The sequence below is a fragment of the Oncorhynchus kisutch genome, linkage group LG23 (assembly GCF_002021735.2).
Source record: "Oncorhynchus kisutch isolate 150728-3 linkage group LG23, Okis_V2, whole genome shotgun sequence".
In the NCBI taxonomy this organism is placed as follows: domain Eukaryota; kingdom Metazoa; phylum Chordata; class Actinopteri; order Salmoniformes; family Salmonidae; genus Oncorhynchus; species Oncorhynchus kisutch.
Genome location: NC_034196.2, coordinates 39,199,078 through 39,212,767, shown reverse-complemented (window position 1 = coordinate 39,212,767; position 13,690 = coordinate 39,199,078). Strand labels below are relative to the sequence as shown.

Here is a 13,690-nt window from a genome sequence, read left to right as displayed (position 1 = left end):
GCAGGAGATATGTTGGGAGGAGGAGATATGTTAGTAGCAGGAGATATGTTAGTAGGACAAGATATGCATCTTTACAATTATTTTTCATGGACATAAAGCGATCCGCACTCTATCCTCGTTAACAGTTGAAAGAAATGGCACATGGTGAGACAGGGAAGCAACCTGTATGGCAATACTTTGAGAAGTTAAATGAGAATTTAGTGAAATGCAAACTTTGCGAGGTGTAATTGATCCATAGCGGCAGTACAGGTGCAATGCTGAAAGAGAGGCACCGTGAGACCCAAACCGTTGCTGGCAGCAGTGAGATAAGGGACCGAGTGTGAAAATCACAGCGCTGATTACATAAATGATTGCAGTTGATGTGCAGCCATTGTCAATGGTAGAGGACTTAAGGCTTCAGTGCTGCCCTAATGGCATGACTAGAACCAGACTACAAGATACCATGTTCAAAAAACATGACGGATGGAGAAATGGATTGTTCTGCAAGTAGGCCTAGAAAGCGCCAGCTCTCAAACACCATTCAACAGGTTGTTGGACATCTATGTAGACGCTGTCATGCGTCACTGCCACGACCCATCACATTGATGAGAAATGGGACATGAAGTCCCATGTACGACTGACAACTGAGAAAATGGAGGAAATGCACACAGCAGATAAACTAAAACATTATTAACTACCATCGTTGTTGAGTGGGTAAGGTAAGCACCGTCTGGTAGAGTTTCCACTAGTTACCACAGACATAAAGACAAAATTGTCTATATCGTAAAAATGAATGAAAACAAAAAATTTGCTTTTAAGATCTTCATTTAATTTAGGGTTAGGTTTAAAATTGAAAAATAGATATATTGTATAAATAGGCGGTGGTAACTGGTGACAACCATTCAGCGGTCATACACAGACCATATATGAATTGTGAATTCACGTCATTTTATGATTTTTTCGTATAATTTCAATGATAAACAAAAAATGCAGTTTAAATGTTAATAAAATGTTAAAATTTGTCACATCCCTAACTACTAGCCACATAGTAATTGTATGAAGTTGGCTTTAGCTAGCCCAGATAGGTTCTCAATCTGCCAACCTCATAACTAGCTACCAAGAAGAATCACTCAAATTAGAGTAGCTAGCTTGTCTAACTATCTTAGCTGGTATGCTTGCTGGCATGGTTGGTAGACTTTAGAAAAGGAAGCGATAACTAAATGTACTGAATAAGACTCACATTCCTTTCAATCTTTTACCCAGATTTGAGCAGAGATGCATAGTAAGAAACTCCAGTCAGGAGGATACCTACAGCTCAAGCGATATGCTTAGATATGCAGACAAATAAACATGTTTTTATTTTATTTTATATAATTAATCATAATGATTATGCCTCTAGATTGCAGGAAAAAGCTGTTTCATGCATGTGTAAAATTCTAAATTCTCCAATTTACAGACAGGGGGCACCCCACCCCCTAGCCATCAACACAGACTTTGTTCCCCCTCAGATGTTTGGGTGCATGACGTCCCTGCCAGTAACTGAAAGGTTGCTACTTTGAATCCCAGAGCCGACAAGGTGAAAAATCTGTTGATGTGCCCTTGAGAAAGACACTTAACCCTAATTGCTACAGGGTCGCCGTTAATAATGGCTGACCCTGATCGTGACCCCACTCTCCGAGGGTGTCTCAGGGGGAGCAGGGATATGCAACAACAACAAAATAATTCTCGTATAATACCACACTTGTACATGTGTGAAATAGCACAAATATAAGCACCCACCAAATGATTAGAATATATATCTTTACACAGCATTTCACAAAACTAATATTAAACAAATACGATTAAATGTGAAAATATGATACTTAGATGTTATATGCCTGGTATGAATTGGTACGTTGTGGAAAAGCATTACGAAAGAATGTAGAAACCCCCCCAGATAAAGGCACATTCAGAAAGGGCCCATCTCAAACAATGGAGAATGGGATTCAATATTCTTCATCCCAAAGTGCATTTGTTAATGTGATTTCAGCATGATAAAAGACTGCATGTTTGTCTTTGTAAGCCCCAGACATGTAAACATTACATAACGGGGCAAAGAGAATCTCATCAAGGGATAAAAATAGTTTTGTGTCTGTTATATAATACCAACTATCAACCCAGAATGTGTCATGAGCCCATTTTAGTTTGAAACGTTTGTCTTGGTTTCCATTTACTGTATGGGGTATTGTTGAAACTAATGACCATAGACACAGTTCAATTTGGACTTAATTGGCAAATGATAAGCCTTGTTTATTGGCACTGCTGAAACCTTATATTGCCATCTTTGGCTGTCTGGAGCAATGTTCACAGCCGAAAGATGACAGTACATTATCCAAGTCAAAGTAAAAGCTACAGGATTGTACAACCAAAGGAGCAGCCTCTCAGCGTTGTTCTGGATGAATGCTGTAATAAAAACCAGCAACAACGAGACCAACATGTTTGTATTCTGAGGGGTCGTGAGATCCCTGTAAATTGAGCATGCCAGCTAATGAAGACGTAGATTACCACCTCATTGACCTTTCACGATGAGTTGAGAGACTAAGTTTTGCTGGCTTAACCTTCATGAGGCAAAGTAGTGGCCTTTCATACACAAAATATGAGGCTTCCACATCAGGGAACATTTGGATCCCTGTCAGCAGTCAATGTTCAATGTGATGACAACTATTTCCTAGGGTCATATTAAATTGTCTCTCTCTCTACATATAGATGGCTCTTTAAAAACCTTGCAATGCATCATGTGCAATGTGTCATGAAGAATACTAAAGCAGTTAGTTGCATGTCATGAAAAATGTACAAAAACAACATAGTGGCAATGGTTTATGGTGGAGACTGGTTCATACCAACAGAAAACAAAGTCAGATGTATTGTCAAAAAATCTCATTATGAAAGTGTTCTCTAAATAGGCACCAACATTTTCTCAGAATCAGCAGAAATCCACAGTTCACCGTGTACTGGGCATTAACCTCAAATTGGATTTGATTAATTCATTCTCGAACTGCTGCGATGTCTGAAATTGAGCATTTGATTAGAAAAACAGTATTTTGTGGCTCACAAAATAGAGTCGATAATCCCACATTATTCAGAGTGCTTTCTCTCATGCACATATTTCTTTAAAATCCTATTCTCACATTCCTATTGGCATCAAGGAAAACTAACTACAGTACAGTAGCTGTAACCTATTCCTAGAAAGTCCATAAGCACTTAGTCATTTATCAATTGACAACCCTTTTGTAGGATGTCACTTTTACTGCAAGATTTCATTGGGATTGAACAGTCAAATGTGGGACAAATTGTGAGCCATTCTGTGTAAATGTGGAATTATGGGATAATCTGTCCCAGAACATGGGGGGATTATAACTATATCTCAGTCTAACCTGTCAATGATATAGGACCTCTCAGTCCAAATGCTTACTTCCCTAACCTCAAAATAGGCCGGAGTGATTTATGATGATCTCTGGGTTGGATCTTAGAAGACTTCTTTTTGATTCTGTCAGCTCATATTTGGGAGTTGATGTGACAAAACACGAGCAATCAGTCATAGATGTGCAGGGTATGACTCTCTATGTTAGGCTTTGAGAATAAGACATTCCTTTTGTCTTAAGTTTGTACTCAAGTTTTGTCTTAATAATAATAATTCTATAAACTAACAGTGTGTCAATAAAATAACATAATAAGAAAATCCCCATCCGAATGTGTCAGTTTAAACTAGAGATATCTGCACGGGCTGTGTTTCAATCCGCAGCATCCTCCGATGTCGGTCTTCCGTAGCTGCGCTGGAAGGTGGCCGAGCTATGGTGGTGTTTGTCTGACCATTAAACAACCGAGAAAATCTGTCTTCTCACAAAAACGAACCGTTTGGGCTACAAACTAATACCCCACTATGGAAAGGGGAGATTCTCACAACACAATGGTGTTCTGTTTTGCTCTATGACCCCCACCAGTGTCACGGGACTCGTCTGAAGTTAACCGGTGCCGGTTTATAAAAATGAATGGAAGTATGGAGGTAGTTTTGTGCCAACCCAAAAAAAGGGGTTAAATATGTGTCCAAAAAACAAAAATATTTCCTGAGCTTTCTTATTTCTCCTAGATATAGGAAAGACACTTCAAAACCTTATTCCTTATGATTTATTTTTTGACTGTGTTTTGCCATTTATGAATATGGGCTATAGGAGTAAAGGCCAAATTCGATATTTGATCAAATAATTTTTTATATATATTTTTCATACCTACAGGTGCCCTAAAATTCTAAATCAAATAGCTAAATGATCCTTGGCATGACCATCTTTAAACAATTATATATGATAGTTTAGTAGAACACCCTCCCTCCAAAGGTTTAGACGTTTAGAGGTTTTTAAGGGTGTTATCACACTTGGTCCCTTTCAGCCAATTTTTGTGAACTCAGTTCAGTTCACTTATTTTTGTTGTGCAGTGTGAACACTCCAAAAGGATCTCATACCCCTCAAAAGAGCCCCTGAAGCGATCCGAACTGAGACCATCTCGAGAGGATGTCTGAGTTCGGTTTGCTTGAATTCTGCGGTTCCCTTTTTTAGGGCAATGTGAAAACAAAGCTCCCCAGGTTCACTAGTCATTATTCCCACACACAAACAAGATTACTGCAATACTGTTTCCCCTGCCATAACCCCTCACTCTAGATTACTGCTCTACTGTTTCCCCTGCCATAACCCCTCACTCTAGATTACTGCTCTACTGTTTCCCCTGCCATAACCCCTCACTCTAGATTACTGCTCTACTGTTTCCCCTGCCATAACCCCTCACTCTAGATTACTGCAATACTGTTTCCCCTGCCATAACCCCTCACACTAGATTACTGCAATACTGTTTCCCCTGACATAACCCTTCACTCTAGATTACTGCAATACTGTTTCCCCTGCCATAACCCCTCACTCTAGATTACTGCTCTACTGTTTCCCCTGCCATAACCCCTCACTCTAGATTACTGCAATACTGTTTCCTTTGCCACAACCCCTCACTCTAGATTACTGCAATACTGTTTCCCCTGCCATAACCCCTCACTCTAGATTACTGCTCTACTGTTTCCCCTGCCATAACCCCTCACTCTAGATTACTGCAATACTGTTTCCCCTGCCATAACCCCTCACTCTAGATTACTACAACACTGTTTCCCCTGCCATAACCCCTCACTCTAGATTACTGCAATACTGTTTCCCCTGCCATAACCCCTCACTCTAGATTACTACAACACTGTTTCCCCTGCCATAACCCTTCACTCTAGATTACTGTAACACTGTTTCCCCTGCCATAACCCCTCACTCTAGATTACTGCAATACTGTTTCCCCTGCCATAACCCATCACTCTAGATTACTGCAATACTGTTTCCCCTGCCATAACCCATCACTCTAGATTACTGCAATACTGTTTCCCCTGCCATAACCCCTCACTCTAGATTACTACAACACTGTTTCCCCTGCCATAACCCCTCACTCTAGATTACTGCAATACTGTTTCCCCTGCCATAACCCATCACTCTAGATTACTGCAATACTGTTTCCCCTGCCATAACCTCTCACTCTAGATTACTGCAACACTGTTTCCCCTGCCATAACCCCTCACACTAGATTACTGCTCTACTGTTTCCCCTGCCATAACCCCTCACTCTAGATTACTGCTCTACTGTTTCCCCTGACATAACCCCTCACTCTAGATTACTGCAACACTGTTTCCCATGCCATAACCCCTCACTCTAGATTACTGCTCTACTGTTTCCCCTGACATAACCCCTCACTCTAGATTACTACAACACTGTTTCCCCTGCCATAACCCCTCACTCTAGATTACTGTAACACTGTTTCCCCTGCCATAACCCCTCACTCTAGATTACTGCAATACTGTTTCCCCTGCCATAACCCATCACTCTAGATTACTGCAATACTGTTTCCCCTGCCATAACCCTTCACTCTAGATTACTGTAACACTGTTTCCCCTGCCATAACCCCTCACTCTAGATTACTGCAATACTGTTTCCCCTGCCATAACCCCTCACTCTAGATTACTACAACACTGTTTCCCCTGCCATAACCCTTCACTCTAGATTACTGTAACACTGTTTCCCCTGCCATAACCCCTCACTCTAGATTACTGTAACACTGTTTCCCCTGCCATAACCCCTCACACTAGATTACTGCAATACTGTTTCCCCTGACATAACCATTCACTCTAGATTACTGCAATACTGTTTCCCCTGCCATAACCCCTCACTCTAGATTACTGCTCTACTGTTTCCCCTGCCGTAACCCCTCACTCTAGATTACTGCAATACTGTTTCCCTTGCCACAACCCCTCACTCTAGATTACTGCAATACTGTTTCCCCTGCCATAACCCCTCACTCTAGATTACTGCTCTACTGTTTCCCCTGCCATAACCCCTCACTCTAGATTACTGCAATACTGTTTCCCCTGCCATAACCCCTCACTCTAGATTACTACAACACTGTTTCCCCTGCCATAACCCCTCACTCTAGATTACTGCAATACTGTTTCCCCTGCCATAACCCCTCACTCTAGATTACTACAACACTGTTTCCCCTGCCATAACCCTTCACTCTAGATTACTGTAACACTGTTTCCCCTGCCATAACCCCTCACTCTAGATTACTGCAATACTGTTTCCCCTGCCATAACCCATCACTCTAGATTACTGCAATACTGTTTCCCCTGCCATAACCCATCACTCTAGATTACTGCAATACTGTTTCCCCTGCCATAACCGCTCACTCTAGATTACTACAACACTGTTTCCCCTGCCATAACCCCTCACTCTAGATTACTGCAATACTGTTTCCCCTGCCATAACCCATCACTCTAGATTACTGCAATACTGTTTCCCCTGCCATAACCTCTCACTCTAGATTACTGCAACACCGTTTCCCCTGCCATAACCCCTCACACTAGATTACTGCTCTACTGTTTCCCCTGCCATAACCCCTCACTCTAGATTACTGCTCTACTGTTTCCCCTGACATAACCCCTCACTCTAGATTACTGCAACACTGTTTCCCATGCCATAACCCCTCACTCTAGATTACTGCTCTACTGTTTCCCCTGACATAACCCCTCACTCTAGATTACTACAACACTGTTTCCCCTGCCATAACCCTTCACTCTAGATTACTGTAACACTGTTTCCCCTGCCATAACCCCTCACTCTAGATTACTGCAATACTGTTTCCCCTGCCATAACCCATCACTCTAGATTACTGCAATACTGTTTCCCCTGCCATAACCCTTCACTCTAGATTACTGTAACACTGTTTCCCCTGCCATAACCCCTCACTCTAGATTACTGTAACACTGTTTCCCCTGCCATAACCCCTCACTCTAGATTACTGCTCTACTGTTTCCCCTGACATAACCCCTCACTCTAGATTACTGCAACACTGTTTCCCCTGCCATAACCCCTCACTCTAGATTACTGTACTACTGTTTCCCCTGCCATAACCCCTCACTCTAGATTACTGCTCTACTGTTTCCCCTGACATAACCCCTCACTCTAGATTACTGCAATACTGTTTCCCCTGCCATAACCCCTCACTCTAGATTACTGCAACACTGTTTCCCCTGCCATAACCCCTCACTCTAGATTACTGCAATACTGTTTCCCCTGCCATAACCCCTCACTCTAGATTACTGCAATACTGTTTCCCCTGCCATAACCCCTCACTCTAGATTACTGCAACACTGTTTCCCCTGCCATAACCCCTCACTCTAGATTACTGCAATACTGTTTCCCCTGCCATAACCCATCACTCTAGATTACTGCAATACTGTTTCCCCTGCCATAACCCTTCACTCTAGATTACTGTAACACTGTTTCCCCTGCCATAACCCCTCACTCTAGATTACTGCAATACTGTTTCCCCTGCCATAACCCATCACTCTAGATTACTGCAATACTGTTTCCCCTGCCATAACCCCTCACTCTAGATTACTACAACACTGTTTCCCCTGCCATAACCCTTCACTCTAGATTACTGTAACACTGTTTCCCCTGCCATAACCCCTCACTCTAGATTACTGTAACACTGTTTCCCCTGCCATAACCCCTCACTCTAGATTACTGCTCTACTGTTTCCCCTGACATAACCCCTCACTCTAGATTACTGCAACACTGTTTCCCCTGCCATAACCCCTCACTCTAGATTACTGTACTACTGTTTCCCCTGCCATAACCCCTCACTCTAGATTACTGCTCTACTGTTTCCCCTGACATAACCCCTCACTCTAGATTACTGCAATACTGTTTCCCCTGCCATAACCCCTCACTCTAGATTACTGCAACACTGTTTCCCCTGCCATAACCCCTCACTCTAGATTACTGCAATACTGTTTCCCCTGCCATAACCCCTCACTCTAGATTACTGCAATACTGTTTCCCCTGCCATAACCCCTCACTCTAGATTACTGCAATACTGTTTCCCCTGCCATAACCCATCACTCACATTGGTGCCATAAAATAGATAAGATGATATGTAGGGGCGTATTCATTACACCAATTCTTGATTTTGATTTGATTTCTCTTGCAAAACGTTTCTTAAAAGGAAGCAGACGGAACAAAACAGGGAGGAACCTACCTGAATTTGTCCAATAGAAACTCTCGTTTTAGTTGACCGTTTGGCTAATGATTATACCTCAGGTTCGTGGAAAAAACGTGTACAGTTTTCTTTATACTGATTAGAGATGGTCAAGAACGCACAGAAAGAAAAAATATATTTTTGGAGTTTTTAGTTCCAATTATTTGTTTGCAATATGTGATCTATAGGTGAGAACTTCAGGAGGGTTTGAACAGTGTGAGAAGACAACAGCATATTAGGTGATAATCACAACACAGGGTACAACATACGTTCTATTTCTTAAAGGGCCAGTAGCCTACATTTGATGTACAATTTTCAATTACAGCATTATTTAATCTGCAGTTTTTCTGCTGCTATTTATTGTTACTAATAATAATGTTAATAGTATCTTCAATTTACAATTATTATGCCTAATATTTTAACTAAATGCAATATATTAGCTATTAAAATGTAAGAGGACTGAGATCAGTTATTTTAAAGAGGACTATATGTGAAAACACCCTGAGTTGTACTCACAGTTCTGCATGTTGCTGCCACTAGTACAGTGTTCTGTTAAAAAAACATAAGAACTAAATTATCTTTCTCCCTCTCTCTCTCTTGTAAAGCCTTGCTACAGCATCCATAAACAGAATGTCTAGCTTGTTGTTTTATTTTATTTCCTGATTATGTGAGAACTAGCCTAGATTCTTAGGGGAATCAAACTTGCAGAAGCTTTTAATTATACACTTCAACAGTCTACGATGTATTTTCTGCATAAACACTGGATTTACAATTACTTTGTGGGTCAGTTATATTATTTACCCCAACAGAACAATACAATAATTGTTTCAGCATTGCTCGACTATCTAATAATCCCCCCAAAATCAACTGTTGTATTACAACACGAGCCTAGCTCTAGGTGCCTGTAGTGTTTCATATAATGCAGCATTGATTGTGCACCTCGAACAATGTCCTCCACACTCTGGGAATGATTTTCTTCAATCTGTGAAGTAGTAAGTCACATGACTCAACAAAGTACACGTTCTATCACACAGGAGGTTGGTGGCTCGTAGTAATGGCTGGAGCGGAATTAGTGGAATGGTATCAAATACATCAAACACATGGCTTCCGTGTGTTTGATGCCATTCCATTGCTTCGTTCAGGCCGTTATTATGAACCGTCCTCCCCTCAGCAGCCTCCTGTGTTCTAGCATCTTTTCAGAAGACTCTTATTTCGTTCAAGCATCACAGATCTATTCTATCATTGTCCCCATTATCAAGCAAATGAGCTGGAACTGTCCGCTGTCGGAAAGATCCAAATTTGTCATTCCCGAGGGAGGCGTGGCTTTCTGCAATCAATCAGTCCTGGAAACATTGTTTAAAGAGTAGAAACATCACATGATTGGGTCTAAATAGTAAATTCACAAGAATTTACCAAGACCCTGCAAAGCGTAAACTGTTCCCTCTCTGAAAGGGGACTCATACAACTGCCTTTACAATCACGTTAGTGCAGTGTGGTTGCACAGTCTGAAAGAATTGTTCTTCGCACTGAGCCATTTACTGTCTCTTGAGATGGGTAAAAAAGAGTTCTCACAACAGGAATGCAGGCATTGTTTATTTCGACACCGATGCCCTTTCCCCCCCCCAACTAAACACAGTCACCACTAAAACCGGGGCAGCAACAGACAATGAACACAGTGAGGTTATCCTCTAGGCCTGTGAGCTGAAGCTAAGCACATTACATTGAGTCTCTGTCAAATAGCCGGTTTTGAATCAGGAAACCAATACTTGATCCTGTTCCATCATCTATATCCAGAATGACATTTAGTAGTATGTGCCTCCGTGTAAACTGCCTTCATTATCCCAGCGACCTCTGCTTAGCAATCACTTCAGTAGCTAGTTCTCTACTTTGATCCTTGTTTTGCTTCAGGACTTGGAACACATGGTCTTTTCATGACAAACTGTGTTTCGCCACCTGAAACCCTTTTTACTACTGTGAGCCACTGCTGTCCCTTCTGTCCAGGGTGGATCCATCCTCACATCATCAGAGTAGCACCTGTCCTCGGGCTGGGGAGGAAATGGACATATGTCCCTTTAGTTCTTTCAAGGCACTCTGAGCGTGAACATAGCACCATGGACTATACAGGGCTATGGTGGACCTGAATGAAAACACACCCATTCTTTACAGGGCATGGAAACCACTATCACTCATTCACTGGATCTACTCTTAGTATAGCATAGGTGTTCTGAAGGAGTTGGCATGTTTATCAATCACTAACAGACAAAGAATCTGTACTCATCATTCTGTACCAGTAGTTCCACGAAAGGGACAATCTAGGCTACAGTGCACTGTACTCACAGTACATTGTTGGGTCTCCATGGAGAACTAATGGAATGTATCAGACATATTTGAACAATTGTACTAAAGTCTAGTTGAGAGGAAAACAAAAACCAAACATTGAGCTCATGAACAACCCAAAGCTCCTTACAAGATTTATGTATGTGCCCATAGTACATGAAGCAATAGCCTACTTGGAAATTAAGGATTTGATGTGGCTGCAAAAACTGATGCCGAATCCAACACGAGAATGGCAACCTTATCTAACATAGCCTATATGATATAACTGAGTCTATGTTATTTAATTCATACTTTTTTCCTAATCAATACTATTGAAATTGTGCACAATAATGGTCATTTCCCACCCACACGCAGTCAAGCAGTGTGTAGACACTGCAGAATACAGACATGATATTCTCTCTCATTAGTGTTTTGTCACAGAGGAGCGCCACTGGGATGTGTACAAGGACCTCCCTCATTCCAAAATGACAAAAGCATTCCCCTTTATAGATCTTGGGCATTTTACGGCCACTGGATGAATTTGAATCCCAAACGACTGTCACTGTTCATGAACAGTGAGTGCACTTTATGCCCTGGGGATTTGGGTAATGGTCCTCATTGTGAACCTGATAACATTAGTGCACCCCCTCCCCTGGGTAATTATGCTGTCAACCAAAATTGATTATAAAGTCTGTCGACTCCTGAATGTTTGTATTTCCTCTGTGGCATATAAAATAACTGCATCAGTGTACAGACAATATGAGATGTACTAGGTGTGGTTGAATGTGATTAAAGAGTAAGAGATTATCTTCAACATATGCTTATAACACAACTGTATCACCTTATCGGAAAAGAGAATTGATGTAAGAGAAAATATTGTGAGAGCATGAACTCTTACCCCCTGAATACCAGTTAACTGAATGGGTTAACTATCAAATAAAAAACGTGATTGTCCCCTTAGACAGAATATGGCCAGTCTAACATTTTCGAATGACATAGCTAGATTTCCATCCTCAATAAACTTTTATCACAAAACAGATGAGGTGTGCTGCTAAATGTAGCCTACCTGTCCACTGGGCAAAAAAACGATTGTTTCCACATAATTTCAGCCCAAAAAATGCAATGTGATGAAGTTAAATCAACGTAGAAGACTGATTGGATTTGCAAAAAGCCAAGAACATAAGGGATTTTTTTTTACCCAACTTTTAACCAAAATTCTATGACAGGGTGACAATTTTTGGTTTATTTCACGTTGAAGTCACGTTAGTTGTTAACTCAACCAAATGTAAATAAAAACTAGACGTGAACTGACGTCTGTGCCCCCCACCCCCGTTTAGCAACGGAGGTTGGAATTCCCAGTCAATGAACATTCAGCACCACCGCGTGTAGAGAGCTCCCGAGGTATCGCGACATTGACACATCTGGGTGATCCCGCCCGGTAAACACCGCTCTCTCACCTTATGGCTTGTCATCTCATGACGCCCATTTAGCCTACATGCCTAATCATGCATGCCCTTAGTGACCAAAGTCATTTTGGATATGACAATATGACATTATTTGGCTACGTTCCAATATTTAACTTTATCCAGAGCTCACTGCAGCTGCCCCAATTCGCCTTGAGTGAAATGTATGGACACAATTGGGCTGTCAATGTCATGCTTTAAAGTTGTAAAATTGTCCGAAATTATCATTTATGGGGGTTTGGCCTTGCATCACAGGGTCATACGCCCTGTCTGTCTGAACACACATTTTGAAATGACATTTTGTCAGATTATGGACCAGCAGAAAGTTCCACGTTATTAGCAGAGAGTGGGCTATCACCCTGCACTTACCACATTCTTGGCAGAGCACTTTGCTGACATCCTTTCGGACAGCTCGCCGCGTCTCGACAGGTGGGAAAACGGCGTGGAACACCGAGGTGTCATTCGTGGGTTCCATGAAAAACATGTATCTTGTGTCTTTAGTCAATGTCAAACAGTTATCACCCCGGTTCCAGACAATAGAAACGACAGAATCCTTCTCGAGCCCCCCCGCTTTTACTTCCCATACTTGATGGACCCTTATCCTAACCTGGTATGGTTCCGACTCTGACGTCCTGTTTGGCACGGACTCTGACGACAAATCAACTTCTCCTTTCATTCTCTGGACCGCGCTCTCATTCCGTATACCACCAGCTCTTTGATTGAGTAGCTTTTCCCGCTCTCGTCGGTTGATATCTCTCTTGCGCCCGTCTTCTTGAAGCTTTCCCTCAAACACAACTCTAGACCGGTGCACCAACTCCTGCAGCGGAGCCACGGGAGAGGGGTTATTACAAGTCAGCCCACAGAGCCCTCCATGCGGAGAGATGGAAAAGGACACAAAAATCCCACAAACAACCGAAATAGTGAATGAACTCTGTCCGGTCGCAAGGTATGTCCTCATTGCGACGGAGGTAAGTGGGACTTAAAAGGCTGAATGAGGCGCGCAGGTAAGAAAGGAACATTTGACTAAGCTCTGATGGTGAAAGCAAGTGTGATCCGTCTGAAGCCCGCAGTTGCTGCTACAGTAAACTACAAGATGAGAGGGGCGGAGTTGGTAATGGGAAAGGCTCTTACTGTGCCATGTGTGTGAGAGGATTTCCTCCCTTGACACCAATTTCTGCTGTTTGTGCATTAGGCATGCAAGATTTGCACCAAATTAAATGTAGAAGATAACAATCCTGAGGTTGTGATTGTTTGTCTTTATTGGAAATTGATGTGCTTGATTT

General features: G+C 41.9%; 1 protein-coding gene across 4 annotated transcripts in view; it reads right to left on the bottom strand.

The window, feature by feature from the left end:
• Positions 1–13,450, bottom strand: part of nrg1 (neuregulin 1) — a 170,391-nt gene extending 156,941 nt beyond the window's left edge. For 2 of the 4 annotated variants that reach the window (XM_031802893.1, XM_031802894.1), the window contains exon 1: positions 12,777–13,449. In XM_031802893.1, the coding sequence (XP_031658753.1) occupies positions 12,777–13,365 (589 nt within the window). In that variant the 5' untranslated portion in view covers positions 13,366–13,449. Of the gene's footprint in view, positions 1–12,776 lie in introns of all 4 variants that reach the window. The other 2 variants (XM_031802891.1, XM_031802892.1) reach the window with 2 other exon arrangements.
• Between the last annotated feature and the right edge of the window lie 240 nt (positions 13,451–13,690).